We start from the raw sequence: 24,872 nt of genomic DNA on the forward strand, positions 1-24,872 counted from the left end.
TAATAAACTGATAAAGTGTGTCCATGTAGAGCCCACTGGTGGTCATTGTTATACTAAAAACTTCAAGGATTTGGATACCTCTCTCTGTCAGACTGATTATGACCATTGGAAAAGAGAAGGGGTCATACAGGTAGCAGAAATGGTAGCAGAGGTAGCACCTCAACCATAACTGAGCCGGTTTAGGCTAAACCTGACTCCTCCTTACTCCATCCAACAGGGAGGGAGGAAGGCAGAGGTAAAAATAATTGGAGAGTGTTGTTTCCTGTTGCATTGTGTGAAAGGTGGGTAACTTTAAAATGGGCTAAGTCAATTCAATCGAATCATATAGATTTCAAGTCAGGCACATGCATTCCAATTAATAACTAACCATTGAACAGAGCAGTCAGAGTTAGTTATTTATTCAAATTGGATAAAAAGTTTTTTCTATCTAAGGAAACCCAGCAGATTGCATCAAGTCAGAGACTTGCAGCATTCCCTCCTCCCGGATGAGCATGTAGAGACAGTGGAGAGGAAAAACTCCCTTTTAACAGGAAGAAACCTCCAGCAGAACCAGGCTCAGTGTGAGCGGCCATCTGCCACAACCGACTGGGGGTTTGAGAGAACAGAGCAGAGACACAAAAAGAACAAAGAAGCACTGATCCAGGAGTCCTTTCTATGGGAAGGAAAAGCAAATGTTAATGGATGTAGCTCCTTTAGTCGTTTCACCTAGAAAGAAAGAACAGATAAACTGGTTATTATGTCCTCCAGCAGCCTAAGCCTATAGCAGCATAACTACAGAGATAGTTCAGCATAAACTAAGCCACTCTAACTATAAACTTTATCAAAAAGGAAAGTTTTAAGCCTAGCCTTAAAAGTAGACAGGGTGTCTGCCTCACGGACTAAAACTGGGAGCTGGTTCCACAGGAGAGGAGCCTGATAACTAAAGGATCTGCCTCCCATTCTACTTCTAGAGACTCTAGGAACCACCAGCCTTGAAGTAACAAATGCATGGACTAGTTTTTCAGCATCAATCCTGGATAGGATATTTCCTACAAACAAACTGAAAATATTGTCTCAGCTTTCTACTACAAACATGAAGCAAGGGCAGCTGGAAGGAATACAAGTAGTTTGCAATGAGGGGGGGTTAAAGAAGTATAAGAAATGTACCAATCAGGTTTTTCCCGGACCAATATCGTTGTCTTGTTTTCTTTGGGATGCCGGTTCTGTTTTCTCCTGTTTGGATTTTGTAAGGACAGTAACAAAAAGCATGTTGAATCACACAGAGATTTGATTTTTATTTCACTGAAATAATCGTATCAAATTAAATGCTCTTGCTTAGTGCATTTATAGACTATAAGTTCTTACTTTTAATGCATTTTAATACATATGAAAACATTTTTTGTTATTTTAGAATTAGACCTGGCGATCGCAGCTTAGAGCTAATCCAGGAAAATTCTGATCTCTGGTTGATTGATTGGTAAATCTCAATAAATTATTTTTATGCATTGCGTTAATTATCTCACTTTTCAGGCAAGAGTGCCAGTGTTTAAGCTACAGCTAATACAATTCAAACTTTCACAACAAAAGCTGATTTGCTGGAAAGTTTGGCCTCCCTATGTTTGTTGTATCTCTGCAAAGACAATGACTGTAAAACAGATGAAGTGTTTCATATAAATATCATTAAAAACTAGCCTTTTATAATGAGAACAACACCCTTGCAACAAGTTCTCCTAGCATCGATTTCTTCTCTTTTGTGCACAGACCAACATGTCATCAAGCTCTCCTTTCTTGCTGCATCACCAGTAAGATCAGAATCACGTCAAGAAAAAAAGTCCCCAACTTTTAACAATTAAATAATTTTAAATATAAAAAAATCAGAGTAACACCAGTAACATAATTTAATAATAACCTGTGCCTCGGCATCTAAAACACAACTGGAGACACAACATGCTTATGAATGAGCTGCTGACCTTGAAAGGCCATTGGATTGTTAAGATGTGATGCTGTGTGACTGTCCTATCGAAGCACATGGATGTGGTTCACTGAGCAATGTGTTGTGCTCTATCCTGACTTTTTCCCGCTCTATTTATGGCTTTACCCAACCACACCCCTCCGGCTGATGCTGTGCCACTGCTGCCCTTTTCTGTCTTCTGGTATTTATTCCTCATTGTTAATTTTACAAAGATGTGATTGTCTATCATCATCAGCTCTATAGAAAGAGGCTTCATATGACAACACATTTGGTCAAACATTGCCTTTAACACATACAGTAGCTTGCAAATGTATTCACACCTCTTGAACATTTTCATATTTTTTTCTCACTAAAACCAGAACCTTTGGTGCATTTTATTTTGATTTTATGTTTCAGACCACCCCAAACTAGTGCATAACTGGGAAGACATGGTTACAAATAAAAATCTGAAAAGTGTGTTGGGCATTTGTATTTAGCTTCTTTAATTTGATACTCCCAGCAACTGATAGCCCCATGATCACTCTGAAGGAGATCCAAAGCTCAGGTGGGAGACTCTGTTGACAAGACAGCTTTTATGTTTGCACTCCAAAGATGTGACCCCTATAGAAGTCTGGCAGAGAAGAAAGCCATTAGGAGGGCTGTCTAAAGTTTGCCACAAACTGGACAGCAGACACAGCAAACTTGTCAAAGAAGGTCCTCTGATGAGACCAAAATTTAGTTTTTTCCTCAACATGCAAAATGCCGAGTCTGCACTTTGCACATCAACCTGAACACAGCAACCACACAATGAAACATGGTGGTGGCAGAATTATGCTGTGGGAAAACATATTTAGCAGACACAGATTAGAGATGGAAGTAAGGAAGGAAACAAGGAAGGAAGGAAGGAAACTTGTTAGAGACTGCAAAACACTCGAGACCGAGACATAGGGTCATTTCTGAGTAGGGCTCAAACCCTAGAAATACAGCCAGAACTACATTGACGGTTGAGATCGAGGCATGTTCATGTGTTAGAGAACCCAGTTTCAACAGAGAATCTGCAGCAAGGCTTAAAAAGTGCCAAAAAATAGATTGTTTGTGGTTACATTACATGTGGGAATGTTCAAGGAATATTTTTTAAGAATTGCATTCTTTGAATTATTTTTTTACTGTATAAAGCATGAAATCTTGTTGAAATTTTTCCTTTTAGATTTTTTTGTATGCTCTTTGTTTAGGGTTGTAAAAGTTTCTGAATTCATATTAGTTTAGGCATTTGAGAGGTTTTAATCTGCAGCAAAGTGGTTCTGTGTGCAGGCATAGGCGCCGGATTGAGTGATAATAATATTCCTTGTCAGCCTCTTGAAGATTAGCCTCCATAGGAGGAATTCTGTCATATCCCCTCACCTTATTTTTTCTGTGGCTTATCAATCTTGCAGTATTTTACAGCTGAGTGAGTCGCCCTCCGAAATCCAAAGCTCAGGCTCTCTTTGGTTCTGTGGATAAAATTTGGGTCATGCAAGTTCTTTTATCCTGTATTTCAGATTTAATTTGTTTAATAATTTTTCCATGCTGATTTTCTGTCATATATGTGCTGGAATTAATTGCTTTCTTTTGGTTTTTCCTTTTCTTTCAGGAAACTGGAAATAATCCAAAAGGAAGACTAGGATCCAGACTAGTCCCACTATGAACCTCTGAAAACTTTCCCCATCTCCCTATTAAAAGCAATGCTTCTGGGAGCTAGAGGCCACAACACCATTAGCAGAGTGTGTGTGGGCCCCCTGCCTAGCACCCCTCCTGAGATGGGATACCAGATGCCTGCCCACCGGCCCTGAGCTCTCCCGGGGCGCCATGAACACCTACAGAGACAAAGGGGTAACCTGCAACTCATCAGACCTTCTGGATGGAGGCGGAGGGTTACCCCAAAACACCCCACTTTGTCACACCCCTAATGGCCACCCAGCCCCTGGCCCCACAGAACTGACAGTCCAACCTCGCATTTCTGTGCCCAAAATGGGTGTTCGTGCACGGATCGCCGAATGGCCTCCTCGTCGTGCACAGTCCCGGGAGTCACTGCTTGAAAACGGGCAAAACGGTAGCAATCACTACGATGACTGCTCCATCACAATGTCGGTTTTGTCACCTGACGTCAGGCTGGTGCGAGGAGGGGTCGCAAGGCTGCCCCGTAGATGGTCGAAGGAGATGGAGATCAGAAGCGGAGGGTTCAGCGGTGAAAGAGGTTCGTCTTTCAATCTAAGAGTCTTCCCACCATTGAGACAGCGCTCCAGCAGTGAAGTGACGCTCAGTGAACAGGATGAAAATGAGGTGAGCCTCAAATCTTTCTCAGATTTCTTTTTTTACGTTCCTGCAGTGCATTTCATCGGAATTGAGAAGAATAGGATGTGTTGTTTCCTCGTGGCTACAGTCCAGTTTTTCAACACAAACCTCTTGCTAATGAGGTCCACAGATGGAAATCTGTTTGGTTTGGCCTGCAAAAAGCCATGCTTTGCTTTGCCAGCTGTATTTACAGCATTTATAGGCTTAGAAAGTGTTTCTCCAAATAATAGAACTTGAAAATATTAGCTTATCTCTAATGAGCTTAGTCTGCTATATTTTCTGTTTTGTTTTTAGAGAAATATTCACAATTGTGCTGATGTAGAAGAGGACAATGGTTGTCAGATGAGCTGGTATAGTATTAAAGAAAACATTATTTTACAGATGGATATATTATTAGAAACCCTCAATCTGTAGAAATACTAAAAGTCTTAAAAAGATGCCCTGATTTCCCATACCAAGTCTTAAATTACCTTTAGGTAGACCTTCAAATTGTACAGATATTTATTCACTTCTTCATCCATTGTTTTTTTTTTATATATATTAAAATATACAAGTACACCTCAAAAATTAGAGAATCTAGAAAAAGCTAAATACTTTTTGTCATTTATGTCAGAAAGTGAAAGATTCATTAGACATGGAGGAAAATATTTCAGCCACTTATTTCTTGAAATTTTGATGGTTATAACTTACAGATAATGAAAAACCCAAAATTAAGTATCCGGTAAATTAGAATATTACATAAAATCAATAAAAAATTTAAACAGAAATGTCAGGCTTCTTAAAAGTATATTCATTTCTATGCACTCATTGGTTGGGGCTCCTCTTGTTTGAATTACTGCATCTATGCTGCGACGTGGCATGGAGGCAGTCAGCCCGTGGTTCTGCTGAGCTGTACTGGAAGGACAGGTTGCTTTGATAGTGGCCGTCAGGTCATCTGCATTGTTGGGTCTGGTGCCTCTCATCTTCCTCTTGACAATACCCCATAGATAGTTTATGGGGTTCAGGTCAGGCCAGTTTGCCGGTCAATCAAGCCCAGTAACACCATGGCCATTGAACCAGCTTTTGGTACCTTTGGCAGTGTGGACAGGTGCCAAATCCTGCTGGAAGATAAAATCAGCATCTCCATAAAGCTTGTCAGCAGAGGGAAGCATGAAGTGGTCTGAAATTTGACAGATTGCTGAGTTGACTGTGGACTTCAGAAAACACATAGACCAACACAAGCAGATGACATGGCACTGGCTGTAGAAACTTCACATTGGACGTCAAGCAACGAGGATTCTGTGCCTCTCCACTCTTTCTCCAGAATCTGGGGTTCTTGATTTACAAAAGAAATGCAAACTTTACTGTCATCTGAAAAGAGGACTTGGGCCACTAAGCAACAGCCCAGATCTTTTTCTCTATAGCCCTATTAAGACGCTTGTGTAGGATTCGTCTGTGAGTAGTGACTCTTGATACGCTGACTCCAGCCTCAATCCACTTGTGAAGCTCCTCCAAATTCTTAAATGGATTTTGCTTTGACAATCCTCTGAAGGCTGCGGTTATCCTTGCTGATGGTGCACCTTTTCTGCCACACCTTTTCCTCCCACTCAACTTTCTATGAATGTGCTGTAACCTCTTCACAATATTCTAATTTTCTGAGACATTGAATTTTGGGTTTTCATTATCTGTAAGCCAGAATCATCAAAATGACAAATAAGGTTTGAAGTACAATATATTGCCAAAAGTAGTTGTCTATCTACTTTTACATGTACATGAGCTTTTATGACTTCCTGCTCTTAATCTATAAGGTTCAGTTTGTTGATGGAGCCACCGTTGCCAGCGAAAGCAACTTTAACTATTCTGTAAACATCTTCCACAAGGTTTAGAAGTGTTCATAGTTAAATGAGAAAACCATAACTGCAACCTTTGCTCTACTCCATCCTGAAGGTCTTCAAGAAGGTTGAGGTCAGGACTCTGTGCAGGCCAGTCAAGTTTCTCCACACCAGACATTATATACCTGCAGCCATGGAAGTGATTGGAACACCAGAATCCATTGATTTGGTGGCATGACCCAAAACTGTTTGCAATATAGTGTACTTCACCAAGAATATTGAACGTTTTCATAATATTTTAAATTTCTGAGCTGTACTTGTACTTAATATACTTAATATGTTAAATATTTAACGTTCATTTGTGTTTTATTTCTGACTAAAGAATTTGGCACACAAGTATACAGCACTTGATCCAGGGTACTAAACAGCACTGTCCCAAAACTGGGCTTTTGTAGTTTCTTTTAAGAAGTGAAAACAAAACATTCTGGCCAATATTCAATACCAACTAGTTTGAAAAATGTGCTTATTTACCAAGGTTTGGCTTTAAAAAAGGGATTTTGGTGGCTGGCTAAAACTAGTCATCAGTAAATGCTTGCTGTACAATGTGTGGGAAGCCTTTGAAGCTGTGTAAACCTATATGGTTAAAACCAGATCGACTGCATGTCAACATTTTTGTTTCTTACTGACGATAAGTCAGTCTAAACTAGCCAGTTTTAGACAAGTAAAAATAATAAATAATTTCAGAATTATTTTCTTTTATCTAAAAGCCTAAAAGAGAATGTTTTTAGAGAACTGATTACTTTGATTAAAATTAAAAGTCTTCATACACTAAGATTACTGTGGCTTAAACTACTTGGGAAAACCAGATGATGTTGGCTCTGTAAGCTTGTGATAGGTATGTTCACAATGTCTTGAGTTAATCGAAGAAATACCTATGGATTTATTGTAAGAAAACACCTCAAACACACTGCTTCCTTGATTGACATTTAAACATTCAAAATAAATCAGCCAAGATATCAGGTAGAGAATTATGAAGCTGCACCAGTCTGGCTGATTGGTTGGTACAATTTCTAGATCCCTGAAGGTGTCACTTTCATCTGTTCAAACAATAATATACAAGCATAAACACTATGGAAAAGTCCTGCCATCGTACTGTTCAGGAAGGAGATGGGTTCTGTGTCCCAGAGAAGAATGAGTTTTGGTGCGAAATGTGTGCATCAATCCCACGACAAAGGTAAAAGTCCTTGTGATGCTGGCTGAAGCTGGTAAGAGTCTCATAATGTAGCATTATTTAACACATATAAATCACTTTGGTAATCCTACAACAGGAAAGGTTTGTCTGATTTAATGTCAGACAGTGTAGGGAATAAACAGGTTATGTGTATTTTTCTACGGTGTGTGTGTGTGTGTAAACATCTGGTTTCAGTTGTAAGTGTAAAAGGACTGGAGTCAATGTTGAAAAGCACTACTTGCAGAACCCCTGCATTACTTTCTTGTAAAAAAAAAAAACTCCTATTGAGTGAATTTTTCTAGTTCATTTCTCCTTGTTCTTCCCCTAGGTGGAGGCTCGAGGAGGTGGCGGGTTTGGAAACCGGTTCAGAGAGTATGGCAGCACCTCTTCCATCGACATCCAGGGCATTCCTGAGCAAGGTTTCTTTGAGATGCTTAGTCAGTTCCACCAGGAGAGGCCTGACCAGCGCAGCTCAGCTCCTGTACAACTCAGAGAGCTGCTACAAGTTCCGGACTCATCGTCCAAAGCACCTTTCCATGCTGCTCCCTCGCCTGGTCCCACAGGTGGGGATGAAAAAGGAACAGGGAAGAAGGATAGCACTGAGAGAGTGAGGAAAAAAAGTGGGGGGACAGAGTCATCACTGGGTACTTCCTCTTTGTTCCGGAAACTTCGGAGTTCTAGTCGAGGGGAGCTGGATGGAGGAAAGGGAGAGGGTAATGAGGACAGAGGAGCGAGAGGTTCAACAGATGCCTCCTACAAACCCTGGGTTTGTCCTAAGAGCTTTGTTCATTTTGATGCTCAGAGCGTCCTGTTTGACCTCCACGAGGCAGCGGCTCAGCGTGGCTTTTCTACTCAGAGGAGGAACACTGCCACAGGGGCATCAGCCGCTTCATCCCTATCTGGCTCCAGATCATCAGCCCCGAGCCTGAACGACCCCATTTACTCCAGCATCGAGGACCTGACCCTTAACCTCGATCAGAGCACCACAACCCCTTCCCTACCCATGGACCCTCTGGATGGGCCTGCAGCTCACAGTTCAAGCCTACTGCTCCTCTCCTGTCCCCATTTCCTCAATGAGATAGGAGGGTACAAGGAAAGAAATGTGAGCTTCCTCAGCTCCTCAACAGAGCAAGGCGAAGGAGACGGAGGAAGAGGGTGGTTGAGGAAGAGCAATGCCAGTGTGTCTGCGCTGGAGATCCCAGAAGAAGAGCAGGCGAAGAGACTGGAAAGACTGAAACTATACAGCATAGAGCATGTAGACCAGGGAGCTCGCTACTACAGAGACTACTTCCATGGAAAAGGTAATGCTGAGTTACACTGCAGCCCGTTTCACTTGTTACCCAGAGGTAGCAGTTGGTGTTCCCAAAGGGCCAAACGAGTAACTATGAGGTTGGGAGCCGGATTATTGACTGAAATCAATGTTTTTATTCTGCTGGTAACATTAGTCATTGCAACAGAACACTACAATGTGTCACGCCAATGCTGAGATTATCTCCCAGTAAATAATTATTTTTCAGAAAAACTATTGTCTCTGTGGGGAAGCGGTAGAGAATGCGACCCATATACAGAGGCATCAGTCCTTCATACAGCCGTCCTGGGTTCGAGTCCCGACCCTGGAGACCTATGCTGCATGTCTTCCCCCTCTCTCCACCCCACTTCCTGTCTGCCTGCTGTGGGAAAATAACAAAAAAGGCCACTGGTGCTTCAAGAAAATTTACATATGAAAAAAGCTGCTACTTTCTTTTACTGTTTTTTAAAGCTTTGACGAGTCATAACTAATTTATCTTTACGATGTAATGAAGCATGCAGAATGTGTTTAGCCTTACTGCTAATAACAATTTATACAAAGAGGAGAGACGTCACAACGGCAGCCGCTGTAAAACAGGGTTTTGCTAATATTTAGAAAACTAAGAAAAAATTATTACAGAGTTCACGTTTTAAACTGCCTGCAGCGTCTTATTTTTAAAGAACAGTTTGGTTAGAATGGCTAGCCTTACAAAGACATCAGTCTCCATGTGGATTTTCTAGAGAATATAGATCCTTGATTCAGTTAACTCTGACCTTTCCAAATCCAGCATGTTTCAGGACAGAGGTTGGAGGTCCTAAATCAATTTTGCTGTAATATGTCCAGACTTCCTGTTCTCTGCTGTAAGTCTCACTCTCCATCGCTTTCGGGCAGACATATCTCGATATGTTGTTGAAAATAATTTTATTTAAAATAGCTTCTTATACCTTCTGTGCTTTTCTAACTTCATTTTAAACATCTTACAGAAATTGAAAATAACTAGCTTTGACCTGGGAGGTGCTTTCATGTGATGCATCTGTTGTTTAGAAACAGACGAAAATTTGGTGTTTCCGATTTTTGGTCATTAAATCAAACTAAAAATCTGCTGTTTCTGGTCACCAGGCTGCTTCTTGGAGCATCTCTCCATAGATCCCAGCTGTGGTGACGAGCTCTTATAAGATCTGATAATGTTCAGTCGTTTCAAAATATAAATTTTGTTTTCACCAGAAATGCAAACATGCTCAGTGCTCTGGAAAAAAGTTACTTTTAGCAACATACAACCAAGAAAAGGTACAAATGATCCCAGGAATGTAGCAGCAACTACATGTTTTTTTATGCTGGCATTTAATAACTAAAATGCAATTCATTTTCTTACTGTTAGTTTCTTATATAAAAGCATTTCATTGTCTCTTTGCTCCTTTAAGTTAATACCTTATGGTGCGTTCACACCGAACGTGGATTCTGCGATATGTGCGGCCGATTTACATGTTATCCCTATGTAGAGGCACGTTCAGGAGTGGAGCGGCGCGAGGCGGTGCAAAGGAGACGGAGGACGCGGCGCGGAAGGTGCGCCGAGCGAAGCGGGAGCGGAGCGAGAGCGATGGACTAGTTGAAAAATCGGAACTTGTTCCTAAATTCGCGTCGCGTCAACCTATCAGGGACTGGATGTGGCTGTGACATAAAGTGAAAGACCGCAGCGGAGAAGAAGCGGTTGTCAATGATGGAGGACCAGATCATAGTTGCGGTGTGCGGCAAGCCAGAGTTGTATGACTCAACTAATTACTTTTACCAAGACAAGTACAGAAAGGACCTGGCCTGGTTATGTTTAGGCACAAATATCTTATATTTAGGAGATGTGGTCATCAAAAATCGGCTGAGCTGAGATTTATTTACTCACCGAAGACAGATGGACTTGCGTTCAACAGTGGGGATACAGCGCCGGTAGTTGGCGTCCCAGAGGCCGATTCGTCTCCCAACGTGGGACAGCAGATCTTCGAACTGGGTCCTGGATAGATGGAAGTACCGCTGAAATCGATCGTCATCCAGACGCAGCTCCTGGAGTAGGTGGTGGTAATCTCTGAACTGTACCCGTCCCTTAAGAATCTGGTGAACCCAGGGACGTTGATTTCGGCGGCGTTTTTCAGCTCTCCACAGATAAAACACCGTAATTAGGTCCGTGTAATCCATGTCCGCCATGTTCAGTTGAAACCAGCAAGCAGCAGATGGAAGCTCCTCCTATTTGATGACGCGGCGAAGCGTTGCCGCTTGTTGCCAAATGCCAACGCGGAGTTCACGCGGAATGTCAAGCGGGCAAAAGCACACAAATGAGGCGAAATATTCGCAGAATCCTCGTTTGGTGTGAACGCAGCATTACTCTCTCATGTTGTCTGACCTGTCAGTCTTATTTCCATATATCCACTGGCATTGAATATTCAGCTGGGGCCAAGCAGAGCTGACCAAACTGGCAACCCCCAGAAGTTTTAATTACAGGTGTACCTGCTATTGAATGGTTGGCAAACTGAGCTGATAATACACCACCTGCTTTTCTGCTGGATCAAACATCTGAGCCAGCTCAGCTTTGTTTTACATCTGGCTTTTAGTGTTTGAAGTAACACTTTTCTTCAGTGGGGAAATGGTTAATGTGATCTGTGTGGGTGTCTGTGTGTAGTCAGCATCACCTCTTCAGACACTTTTGATGACACTTCCCCTTTGGCAAGCATCATCTGGCTGTGGACTAATTAGTGACAGATGTTATTAGGAGCATGCGTGCAGACAAGCATGTCTGAGCGAGACTCAGGCCTGCAGCTGCTCAAATAAAGGTTACCGTTCCAAAAATATGTTGATGTTGTGACTCCATACCATCTTGGCTGTCCCCCTGAACGCTAGTATGATTGTGTTTTTGCTGGGCTGTGGCCCCTGTGTATGCCAAGATCTTCATCAACAAGCTGACATTTCCGCTAGAGGACATGGGAAACAAAATAATCACACACGACTCTCCTCGCAGATAGGTTGTCCCAGTTCAGTCCAGTTGGAGGGGGGATCTGCCAAGCTATGTTCATCCTAAAGAGTCTGGATAATTTGTGTTTATGCTTCTGCACTGCCTGTGGCGTTGGCTATAAGAGGACTTAGCTCCGAAGCTTTGGAAGAGGGTGCGCAAGATGCTTGTGCAGTCTGTCAACAGCTTTCTCTCTGTCTAATGAATAGACATATTGTCTCATGCCAATAACACCTACATCGTTTTGAAAACTACATGTTTTTTAAAATCTTATAAAGATGACTGAGGAAATATTCATCCTTGTGGTTGTAAGTTGGTTGGATTTTGTGAGAGACGCACCCATCAATAGGTCATAGATCACAGTTGGGCAGTTTTCTCCCGATTAGCTCTGATCAGCAGGTCAAGTACTCAAAAATCTGCTCCTTTTCCTTTTCATTGAACGCATCAAAACTAAGAGCTCCCAGCATTTTAAGTCTATAAAATGCATCAACCAACAGCAGGTTCTGTGATTTACTGTTTTGAAATTAATAAAATGATCAGATAATGGTTGGAGACCATTGTTTTAAGGTTTTATTCATTTATTTTTGTCTGAATTTGGATAACTTTTATCCTTTATTTTCTTTTTGGTTCAAAACTACAACCTTTATCAAAAAACTATAAGCATATTCTTTCCTACACATTCTTCTAAGATATCAGAAGTCTGGTTTCTCAATGACTGATAAGAAATTGTGTCAGTACTTGATTTTTAGGTCAAGCAAAATGGATCGATATCTCCTGGGTTGTTGCAGCTATAGACATAACACTAGCTTATGTTCAGAAATAAACAGATGGATGCTTTTCCTCAGGACAAACTGTAACCTTGGTTAACTCTGTCCTTCACCAGAGCACTCAAACTACTTTGGAACGGATGATAAGCTGGGCCCTGTGGCCGTGAGCATTCGCAGGGAGAAGGTGGAGGACAGCAATGACCTGAAAGACCAGTACCAGTACCGCATCATCGTCAGGACCAGTGAGGTATGCTCCATGGGCTGCTTATGTGTGTGTTTTTATCGTTAGGATTTCTGATGGACGATGCAGAAACGAGTCAAATTAACTCCTCACCTAGGTTTTCAGACCCTCTCTTCTCTGAATATTGCCTCTAGTTTTTCTCCCAGTGAGAACATTCCACCTGTTCAGCCAAACTAAACACTATCTGCTGTGTCTGAAGCATTAAGACATGCCTCCATGCCTTCAATGGCAGCTTTGTTTTGCTCATATGGATAAAATATAGTGCTTTGCAAGAGTATGCATACCCCTCGTAGATGTTCATGTTTGTCACATTACAACCACAATTTACTGGGATTCTCACAAATAAACCAACACAAAGTACCAGAAAACTGAAGAAGAATAAAAATGGTTTTGAATTTGATTTTTTTTTTTTGCAAATGCAACATCTGCTCAAATGTTTGTCTATTGTTCTTTGCAAAAGAAACTCAAACTTGTTGCCTTGCATAAAAGTGAAAATCCACCCCAAGTCTTTTGCAGTCTCTAACAGGGCTATTCCATGATCAGCCTGCTCTCTCCATCCTCTTGCTTAAACCTTTCCACAACTTCATCCCTGACCTGTTTGCTGTGATCCTTCATTATTCACTAATGTTCTCTTACAAACCTCTGAGGGGGCCATAGGTTGTACTGGGTTTTATTAAGTGGTATCACATTAATGGACGTTGAGTACAAAAGCATTTCCTACTCTTATTGGTTAAAAATGTTACCACAACAAAACATAAATAAATAAAAAGAAGACAACATAGTTGTCTGTCCTTTTTGAAAGACTTCATGTTTTTTTTAATCATCCTAACATTTAAAAAAAACCAAAAACAAAGTGCCCCCTGTTCATTGTTCATGTGGTCTTAGTCGAAGTGTAGTCTTCATTGTGGTTGGCGAGGTGTTGTCTTTAGCTGGATTACATGGATGCCTGGCCTCATCACTTTAGCTCTGTTACAACAATGGAGCCAGTCTGCTCAAGCACACAGAGCTAAGATAACAGAAACAGGCCTGCTGTTCCCACATGGGGAAAAAAAAAAGACATCGATTTCTGAATTTACTCTGTCCCACTGAAGCCGCAGCGCCTCTCAAATATCCTTCCTCTCTAAGTATGTCATTTAATTCTGTGCTGCAGTGCTGACACAGCAAGGTGAAGAGACTTGCTCTCTCTGCCCTCAGCCTCCCGTCACTTTTTTTTAATCATCCCCCTTCTGATATTCCAGCTCAGCGCGCCGCTCTCTCCGTCGTCGCACAGCAGCTGATGAGCTAAAACAAAGGCTTCATAACTTCAGCTGCTTGTCAATCAGGTTTCATTGCTCTGCGACAGATCCCGGTCTCTGAGGTTTAGCTGTCTCTCTCTGGCCCCTGCCAGCTCCAGAACGTGTTATACATTTTTAATGAATCCACATGTGAGTGAGCATGGTGTGAAGAGAGCAGCCCACTCCTCCTGACTGCCTACACAATACAGTATTAGTCTCCCTGTTATTAAGTGGGTTAATTACCAAAGTAGAGCTTTTTGCCCTATATGTAAAATGCTATGTGGAGGAAAGCTAATACTGCTTGTCATCTCTATAGTTCCATGTGGTGGCAGCATCATGCTATAGGAATGCTTTTCTTCTGAAGGGACAGAGAAGTTTTACAGTAGGTTGGAAGATAGCTGGAGCTAAATACAGGACATCCTGTAAGAAAACATGCTAAATGTTGCAAATGATTTGAGTCTGTGGAGAAGACCATAAGTCTATAACCACAACTATGACTGAATAGCTGAGATCAAAGCATATTCATGTGTGAGAGTGGCCCAGTCAAAGTCCAGAGCTCAGTCTAATTGAAAATCTGTGGAATGTTGCTGAATGTTGCTGCTCAAAGACGCTCTCTTTAAATGTGACTGAACGTGAAAGTTTAAGAGTATGAACACTTTCGCAAGGCATTGCCCACTGACGAGGTACTGTATCTCAGTGAACTCTGTTGATTTCTATCATCCAAGCCATTGTAGTCATCTAAGTATATTTTTTCATCAACTGAACGAATGCCTTATTTTTTTTTTTTTTCAATTTACAATAATACTCATGATCTTAATTCTGGTCCTGCTTGTCCTGACCACTTTCTTTCTCTCCCAACGTAGCTTGTGACCCTCCGAGGCTCCATCTTGGAAGATGCTGTTGCATCTACAGGGAAACACGGCACTGTCCGAGGTCTTCTGCTCAAAGAGGTCCTGGAGCAGGTCGTCCCTGACCTCAACGTCTCCTGTTTGAGACTGGCGCTCAGCACAGCCAAAGTCACCGAACAGCTCCTCAAACTGGATGAACAGGGGGTGAGTTTAATGCTTCTTTGTGTGGATTGGATTCAGAGTAAATATTACATTGCTGGTATTTTTTCGAAGCATCTGCGTAAGTCACATAGCTACAATGAATGCAAAGCAAAAATAACATCAGGCAAGGCAGAACGGTAGCTTATGGTTTGCATTTTGTGGACAAAACGAGTCTGAACCCTCTGATTTCATATTGGAGCAAAGTACAAAAAGTGGGCAGTGAAAACTATGTAGAAGCAGGGTGTGTCCAGTTTGAGTATAACTGTGCAACCATCAAATTTAAATGTTGGGCCATGTTATCGCGCCATCACTTCCTAGTGAGTGAAGTGCAAGTCTGAGGTATGTTGCCAGCAGTTGGTCTGCTCTTTGTGTAGGTGGCTTATGCAACAGTGAAACTGTACTGTGTGTGTGAGCAAACACATCCATAAAAAAAATACACATTACCGCTGGGTTAAAGGCTCATCTGCTGACTGCAGCTCAGAAGGTTCAGATTAATGTAGAAGATCTCATCTGCTTGTCTTTGTTCTCTGTGTCCATCCACGTTGTAGCTGAGTCACAAGCACAAGGTGGGTGTTCTCCTGTGTCGTGCGGGCCAGGGTACCGAGGAGGAGATGTACAACAACGAGGAGGCGTCGCCTGCCTTCTCTGCCTTCCTGGAGCTGCTGGGGGAGCAGGTGCTCCTCAAAGGATTCTCAAAATATGCTGCACAGCTCGACACAAAGAGTGAGTCTCTATTATTTACTGTAATAAGTGTATTCGTTCATTACTACTTCCCAGACGGAAAATAATCACCTGGGAAAATGGGAAAATAACACGTGGGGAAAAAATGAATTTTAACAGAAAAATAAGATTGGAAGTTTTATATGAAGGTTAGGGATTTATCAAAAAGTTCATTTATTTCAGTGATTCATTTCAGATATCATAAGAGATTAATTTTGGACTGATATTTGTAAGGGTTTAGTTCTGTTCATTTGATCAAAACTCAATATTTAAGAGAATAAGATTATTAAATAAAACCAGTAAAAAGTATTTTCAACATGTTGGCCTACTGAGAAGTATGCCCATTTACTCTGTAGTATTTGCACTCTACTTGGTTGTACCTCCTTCTGCATGAATTTACTGCAACAATGCGGCATTGCATGGAGGCAATCAGCCTGTGGTTCTGCTGAGGTGGGATGGAAGTCCAGGTTGCTCTGATAGTAGCCCTCAGGTCATCAGCATTGTTGGGTCTCGTGTCTCTCATCTTCCTCAGTACCAGGTCAGGCCAGTTTGCTGGCCAATCAAGCACAGTGAAACCATAAATATTAAAGATAAAGGTACTTTTGGCTCTGTGGGCAGGTGCCAAGTCCAGTTAAATATCAGCATCTCCATAAAGTTTGTCACCAAAGGGAAGCATGAATGACTCCAAAGTTTCCTGGTTTTTGACTGTGCTGTCTTTGGACTTGTTAAAACACGGTTGACCAACACCGGAAGATAAGGCTCCCAAATCATCACTTACTTTAGAAACTTCAAACTGGACTTCAAGCGAGGTGGATTTTGTTCCTCTCCACTCCTCCACCAGGCTGGAACATTGACAACCAAATGAAATGCAAAATTCACTTTCATCTGAAATATTGACTTGGACCACTGAGACACAGTCTAGTTCTTTCTCTCCTTAACCTTGGTGAGATGCTTCTGATGTTTACTCTGGTTCAGGAGTGGCCTACATCTGTGTGTGCCGTCTCTTGAAGTTCTGACCCCAGCTACTGTCCATGTCTTGTGAGTATTTTCTAAACTCTGAATTGGGCTTTGCTTCACGATGACCTAAAAGTTGTCCCTGTTGCTTGTCCATGATTTTCTACCACACTTTTTCCTTCCACGCAACCTTCCATTAATATGGTTGGATACAGCAGTCTGTCCTTGAGAAACGAGTTTTTTTGTCTTACCTTCCTAGTGGATGGTGTCAGTGGCCATCTGCTGGACAACTGTTGAGTCAGCACTTTTTCTAATGATTAAATTTAGGGTTTTCATTAGCTGTAAGCCATAAATCATTTTGTATGTAATAAATTACCTTTTTGGTTCCTCTTTTTTTTAAATGCACCTGTTTTAGTCAGAACAGGTACCAAAATGTCAGGAGAAGATCTCATCAGTGGACTCCTTGGAACACATCTGCCTAAACCGAAAACTCGCTTTTCAACAGCACACATCTGTTATCCGCATTTGACGCTAAATATACATAGCTTTCTTTTTCCTTTCTCTCCGCAGCCGACTCAACAGGCACGCACTCCCTTTACACCACCTACCAGGGCTATGAGGTGATGTTCCACGTGTCCACCATGCTGCCGTACATGCCCAACAACCCACAGCAGGTAAAAGCTCATTATCATGCAAAGCTACCTGAGGCTGTATGCTTTACAGCTGGTCAAACACTGCTGTGTATATGAAAAAAACACTTTCCTTTGTAGCTGTGCAGAGCCTTTCAAAGCATGTCTGTGGTTGTGAGTTCAAACCTCTCTTTGTACTTCAAAATGAGCAACTTGTGACGACTTCTTCCTTCTTCTACTTTGAGTTGCTTTTCTTTCTTTCATTTAGATGTTTGTGTTTTTATAGTCTCAGCTCTCTTTGTCTTTGTGGCTTTTCTGTCCACTCTGCTTTTCCGTCTTTAACTGGCACAGAGCTGGGTGGGGTTTACTAGCGGGTACTTATTAGTATATGTTTTTGTTTTGTTTTTTTACTTTAGTTTTTTTTATCCGGATATAGCTGCTGCACCATTAATTCTCTTGTGCTTACAATACAAGTTTCTGGTAAAATCACTGTATTACTGTTTCTGCAGGGTCATAGAAGTATTGACTCATCTTAATTTTAGGCTTTCATATTATCTTCTAGTTACACCATAAATCGTTGCTCCTAAAGCAGGCTTCTTTCTTTTATTAAAATCAAAATATTCATTACATTATCCACCACCACACCCCTCATCATGGGCAAGTAATTGGATGAAACATCAATAACCCTGATGAGACTTGGTGTATAATATAACAGGGGGGTTAAGTTTAATAATCACTGCATAAAAACACTGAAGTCACATATCTGAGACAAAAAATACCAACTTAAATTGCTGATGGATCTTCTAAAGATGTAGTATTAGACCTGTCTTTGTTAAAACGATATTTAGAAGGTAAATGTCAATATGTCAAAACACAAAAAACAGATTTACAATGGCAGTGGATTTTATATGATGTTCTTCAGGATTGAGTCCTGAGACCAATGTTTCCTTTTCATGTTAATTGTATTTTTAAGGTTTTCAAACTGCTACGGGTTTTACAGGTGAAAAAAATTTGTTTTGTTGTGGAAGAGACTTACATTAACTATTGCAAACAATGTGAAAAAAAAAAGATAATGTTTGGTTTATTGTTAATAGATTTGCTTTAAATTTCATTAAAACTGGATTATTATTTTTGGTACTTTTTGGTCAACTAACTGCAATGAAACATTTGGTAAACGTTGCAACAGAGTGACTTAAAAGACTGTAAATTCTGTTGGAAATCACATATCAATTATTGTAAATCACAAATGTTGAAGTCTAAAATCAATCTATGAAGTGAAACATGAATTTACTCAAGTTTTATCATATATTCTGCATGTTTTTTTTTTTTTTACTTTCATATATAACTTACTGCTTACAAAAGTTTTATTCTTTAATAAATGGCCAAAGGAATTCTAAATAAAACTAATTATAGAGAACCAACAAATTAGCTTTTTTGTCGAATTATTTACATCAGAATTTCAGGCTTTCAGATATCTCAAATTATATAAAAAACTAATAATTATAAATATTCAAATATTTGAAGAAATATTAATGAAAATTATTGAAGGAAAAATCTTTTATTCAAAAAGCTTCTGTAAAGACTGATGTTACACTACACTATGATGTCATAGAGAAGTAAATCTATGAAATAAATTCAATAATAAGCAGAAAACTGTTAAATATTGAGACCATTTAAACATATTTCTAAAAGAATCGTCATCAAAAAGTATAAATCTGCAAGAGTGAACAAGGGCAGGTTAGTATTGAAAGTTAAATAGATGTTAACCTTAAATAAGTTGAAAAATAATCATTTTTAAAAATTTATGACGTCAGAGTTCCTGCGCTTAAAAATATAATTGAGTGTGTGTTGTTAGTGTGTCCAGGTGTTTCCATAAGAGAGTCAAACATCTTGTCAGTTGTTTTCTGACAAACCTTGTAGCTGTTCAGGTTTGGTTAGTGCATTTTAAAGTGTTTTGTGTCTCAATTAAACCCTCAATCAGAATGAGAAGATTGTTAAATGGTACAATGACTCCATCTACAGGGTTAAAGGCTGCAACAGAATGTGATTTATTTTACTCAAATTAACCTCTAGGTGGCAGCATCTCACTACAACGATGATCCACAGTGGAAGCAGTAACCCAGCAACGTGGAAGCTGATTTAAAAGCAGTGAAAGAAAGAGGAACGGCACACAGCAAGTTAGCACTGTGGAATACTTATACAGGAAATACAGATACAACCAGAAATATTCAACCTCCTCACCTCAAAAGATATGTAGTGGTGTGGTTAAAAGATGACAAAAATAAAAAAAAACTCAGTAAACAAATTATTTGTTCACACATATGTGTTTGACCATTCTAGACTTTCCAAAGCCTTTACCTCAGACATGTTTGATAGCTTCCGTGTTGCAAAATCAGATTTTCTGACTTAAATCTGGGAACTGACCATGCCTCCAGGGATCTTTGTTTCAGCCAAGCTGTGGGTGACTTTGTTGTTTACTGGGGATTCTTGTCTTGCTGGGAAGTCCAATAATCACCTAGGTTTAATTATTCAGCAGAATTCATCACATAGTTTTTTTTAAACGGCCCATGTATTTAATGCTACGAGCATGATCACAACCTGCAGTTCCTGCCCTACATCATCATAAACCCACCTCCATGCTTGACCATAGCAATTTTATTCGTCTGGTCATGAAGAAGCGAGGAAACCTTGACTTTTGCACACCATATACACTGTATGGTCCAGGTGTCTAAACAGTTCCAGTTTGGGCTTTCTTCCATAGCCAGGCAGGTTTGCACCTGTTTTTTAAGGATTTAAGCTTCCTTATAATGAATCTTTCTTATAATGATGGTTTCTTCATTCTAAACCCCACCCTTGAATACCTTCATAGGTGGGGTTTAGAAATGCATCACAGCTGAAGCATAACCAAAAGCTTATAATATGGAAGACTTATTATATGGACACTAAATCATTTTGACATGTCTACCTTAACATCTTAGAATATACTGTTGCATACAAATATTACCTAATATTAGTAGATCATGTATTATGTGTGTAAATTGTACGTACTCCTGAACTCAGAAAACTCAGCATAAACAGAATCTTTCTCTTTGAAAAAACTGAGTGATAAATCCTTAAATAAAACCTTCTTTGGGAGTGTTGAATATTTCTGATTGACACTGTAAATCCAAAGCATGGCATATCAATAATATGTTGCAAACTTTAAAATAGGTAAGATAAAATGGATCCAAACCAAGCGAGTTCAACTTGTTTTATGTTAGCGTCCATTACATGAAGTGCATTGCAGATGTTTAAACTGCAGCCTTTCAGTGCGAGTAAATTAGGCTCCTGTCGGCTGCATTACATAATTGGTGCTTTCACACTTCTGTGTGGAAACGAAGAGAGAGCTGGCGTGCTCTACAGCACAACCTTGGCCTGGACCGTGTGCTATGTTCCCTACATGAACACGCAGACACAAATAAACCCACACAGAAGGCGATAAACAAATTACATAAAGAGCTGTCGTTCTGTGTCCCGATAGTGAGCATCCCAGTTTATACTGGTTACAGAGTCAGCTCTGTTCAGTTGTTATATTATTCTATGTTTTTCCTGTTCCCCAGCTCCTGAGGAAGAGGCACATAGGTAACGACATTGTCACTATAATCTTTCAAGAGCCCGGGGCGCTGCCTTTCACCCCTCAAAACATCAGGTCCCATTTCCAGCATGTCTTTGTTATTGTTCGGGTACACAACCCCTGCTCCGACAGCACCTACTACAGGTAAATATTTATAGCACAACACACAAATGTTCTTAAACTTTTTATTTCTGTTTTGTTATTTAAAACTCTGCAAATCCTCCTTTTTCTTCAGTGTTGCTGTAACACGGATGGAAGACGTTCCCTCCTTTGGACCACCCATTCCCAGCGGAGTCACCTTTCGTGACCCAGAGAACTTTCGTAACTTCCTGCTAGCCAAAGTTATTAATGCAGAAAACGCTGCGCACAAGTCGGATAAGTTCCATACCATGGCAACACGAACACGGCAGGAGTACCTTCGGGACCTGGCTGAGAACTACGTCAGCAGCACGCCCCTGGACTCAGTTGGAAAACTGAACAACCTCATCTCCCTTGCATCTAAGAAACGTGAGCGAACGAAAGCAAGAGAGGGAGCAGAGCTGGAAGCCGCCGGGTCAGTGGCCTGGAGAGTCCTGGCCCAGGACTTCAGCGGAGGAGCTGCGGAGCTTCCCTGTGCTTTGGGTATATCAGCCGAATACGTGGTTCTCATTGACTGCTCCACCAAAGAGGTGGTGTTTAACTGTTTCTGTGGGGACGTGATCGGCTGGACGCTGGAGCGGCTGGCGTTAAAGATCTTCTACGGAAGAGGGGACCACATTGCAGTGAGAGTACCAGACGGATCTGCGCAGGACATCAGGGAGATGGTGCAGAGGTTAAAGGTGAGAGTTCAGAGGTTATCCTAGTTCTCATGTAGAGGATAGTACCTGCCAAACATCATGAATGTAGAGTGCAGTGACATTTGTGGCATTATGTGCTTAGAAATCTCAATATTGTGTCCAACATTCAATCATCCAGTTGTTGAATTGAGGTGGACATGAAGAGTTTATAGGTAGACTTCATTTTCCTCAGTCCACCATTTTGTACCAGTGGCAGCAAATCAGACCCTCAGCCTCATGATGTCGCCACAATGTTTGACTGTTGGTACCATGTTCTTAGCTTTAAATGCCTCACCTTAACTCCTCCAAACATTCGTCTTCCCATTGTGGCCAAGCATCTGATTCTTCATCATATGATCATAAAACGTCTGTCGTAAATACATTTGGTTTGTGTTGGTTTGCTCACGCTTGAAAGTTAATTTTGGAGCAAGTGTTTCTCTTAGTCCGTGTCGACGTTAAACTGCCTTCACTGTGAACAGGGACACTGGTGTTCCAGTACCTTCCAGTTTCTGATAGCCTTGAGTCTTGGTGGTTACCGGGTTGTTCCTGATCATTCTAATTGGTCTCATCTGGTGGTGATGGTTTTGGTCAGATGGTTGGTACTTTAAAACATTTGGGGTTTTAAATAGGACAAAACAAGCTAGTTTTGGAATGGATAAAGCAGGTGGACATTAAGCTTCAGCTTAAAAGCAGAGTCTGTACAAGCAAACCAGCTGGTATATATAGGCTGTACCATTTCTGGTCAAAATCCAGTCAGAATTATACCAGAACCAAATATTAGCGAAGATGCTTTTTTTTTTTATATATATATATATTTTTTCGGCACTAGTGAACTTTATTTTTGACAGTAGGCAAAGAGGGAAAAGGGGTAGAGAGAGGGGGAGACATTCGGCAAATGTCGCCGGGTCCGGGACTCAAACCCAGGACGGCCGCTTCGAGGACTGTAGCCTCCGCATATGGTCGCGTGCTTAACCCCTACACCATCAACGCCGCGTGCATTACTTGGTCCGAGTGTAAACTGCCCGTCTCTTTTAATGGGTTTCTTTATGTTTATGACTATTTACATTGTACGTAGATTCTCAATGAAGGCATCAAAACAGTGAATGAACACATACATGAAATTCTGTAGCAAACCAAAAATTGTAAAATAACTTTAAATATGTTATATTTTAGAATCCTTGAAGTAGCCGCCCTTTGCTGTGATGACTGAAATATTAACCTTTGGCCGTCTCTCAATGAGCCTCTGGGAAGTTCTTTCAAGACTGTTTGGAAAACTATTTCAGGTGACCACCTCATGAATCTCATGGAGAAAACGCCAAGAGATCAAAGCGAAGGGCGGATATTTTGCAAGAATGTAAAATATAAAAACATCTAGTTATTTTAAATTTTTTAATTCTATGTGTGTTCATTCCTAGGTTTGTCGTCTCTGGTGAGAATCTACAATTGAAATAGTCATGAAAATAAAGAGACCCATTAAGTGAGAAAGGCGTTCTAAAACTTTTGACCGGTAGTCAAAATTAGCGGCAGGCTTAAAGATTAGAGAAAACTCAGTTCATTCAGATATTTTGTTCGTAAAATGTAAAGAAACTCTGCTCTTTATTATGGATGTTTGTTGGTACATGAGGAGTATTAATAAAATCTGTCTCAAAGTGGCATGGTTATTGCGAGCTAATTACACTTCATAAGGGTGAAAGCTTTATTAAAGTTTTGTTTTGAAAACTGGTTGAACTGTTTACATTTGAACAGATCTTTTTTCCATTAGTGGGAACAGGGTTGTTCCTATTTCCTTGGAATTAGTTTGAGTTCATCTGGAAACCTGCGAAACCAAAGACCCAGTAATTAAATAAGATTCGTTATAATGTCTAGAGATGCACCAATCAGAGAGTTTGTGACTCAGAGTTTGTGCCTGATTTCCAGCTGACAGTTTTCCACAGCTTTGGCTTGTCGATTCAGATTTCTCATTAAGAACTATATTTAGCAACATTCGAAATTAGTTTTTCTTTCCTTGGTGCTGTCATTACTGATTCATATTAGGTGCAGAGCCAACATCACAATGTCTGAGATACACGCCACTGTAAACCAGGGTTTTGTGTAATAGAAAGGGATTGTGAAGCAGACATTTAAAGCTGTCTTTAGCACCTTATATTAGCGATTGGAGAGGCTGGATTAGTATTTATAAACCATTATACATTTATCTCTGTGTATATTTCCTAGAAGATTTAGAGCCTTGATTGGACTCCACATTTTCTAAAAGGCTGCAAACATTTCAAGTCCAGCATGGTTTATGCCAGACAGAGGTTGGAAGGACTGAAGGATAAAACCAACACACTTTTCTGAAATACATTCACCCATCCTGTTATCTGCTGTAGTCTCACTCTCTGTTGTTGTTGTTGTTGCTGCTTATATCACTGTGCTTCATCTGCCTTCATTTTTAAACAAATCACTGATACTGAAAACGGCTGACCATGAGTCTTCTTGTGTCAGTGCCGGCGTCCACATCAAAGGATTGTATCAGGGTAGCTGGGTGGTTTCTAGGTATGTTGTGTTTACCGAATGGAGAAAGATTGGATATTTAATGTCCGATTGGCTGGCCGGGGTTAAACTCATACACTTCCAAATGCAAGCTGATCTCTCAGCGTTCTCTAATAAAGACGGTATGCTGAGTGGTTATCAGCGTACCTTTTACATTTAAGGTAAACAGGGTCATTTTACATCATTATTATATAATTTTGAAAAATAAACCCTTTCTATACAGTTAACCATCTGTCTGTATTCCCTGATGTTGGATGATTTCTATTACAATACTTTCAATGCAAGTTTGAGGCCATGGTTCTCGACTGGAAAAGGGTGGCTTGTCCTCTTCAGGTTGGAGGGGAGTTCCTGCCTCAAGTGGAGGAGTTTAAGTATCTCGGGGTCTTGTTCACGAGTGAGGGAAGAATGGAGCAGGAGATCTACAGACGGATCGGTGCGGCTGCAGCAGTAATGGGGGCGCTGTGCCGGACCGTTGTGGTGAAGAGAGAGCTGAGCCGAAAAGCAAAGCTCTCAATTTACCCGTCGGTCTACGTTCCTACCCTCACCAATGGCCATGAACTTTGGGTCATGACCGAAAGAACGAGATCCCGGATACAAGCGGCTGAAATGAGCTTCCTCCGTAGGGTGGCCGGGCGCTCCCTTAGAAATAGGGTGAGGAGCTCGGCCATCCGGGAGGGGCTCGGAGTAGAGCCGCT

The 24,872-nt window shown here is 40.9% G+C and overlaps 1 protein-coding gene across 1 annotated transcript in view; it reads left to right on the forward strand.

The window, feature by feature from the left end:
• sipa1l3 (signal-induced proliferation-associated 1 like 3) overlaps positions 1-24,872 on the forward strand; it is a 101,606-nt gene that overhangs the window by 54,552 nt on the left and 22,182 nt on the right. Inside the window, exons 3-10 of the mRNA XM_047391701.1 lie at positions 3,561-4,249; positions 7,632-8,604; positions 12,467-12,597; positions 14,729-14,917; positions 15,463-15,637; positions 17,159-17,262; positions 20,817-20,974; positions 21,066-21,648. Coding sequence (XP_047247657.1) covers positions 3,776-4,249; positions 7,632-8,604; positions 12,467-12,597; positions 14,729-14,917; positions 15,463-15,637; positions 17,159-17,262; positions 20,817-20,974; positions 21,066-21,648 — 2,787 coding nt within the window. The 5' untranslated portion in view covers positions 3,561-3,775. The remainder of the gene's footprint in view (positions 1-3,560; positions 4,250-7,631; positions 8,605-12,466; positions 12,598-14,728; positions 14,918-15,462; positions 15,638-17,158; positions 17,263-20,816; positions 20,975-21,065; positions 21,649-24,872) is intronic.

This window comes from Girardinichthys multiradiatus, chromosome 18 (genome assembly GCF_021462225.1).
Source record: "Girardinichthys multiradiatus isolate DD_20200921_A chromosome 18, DD_fGirMul_XY1, whole genome shotgun sequence".
NCBI classification, from domain to species: Eukaryota; Metazoa; Chordata; class Actinopteri; order Cyprinodontiformes; family Goodeidae; genus Girardinichthys; species Girardinichthys multiradiatus.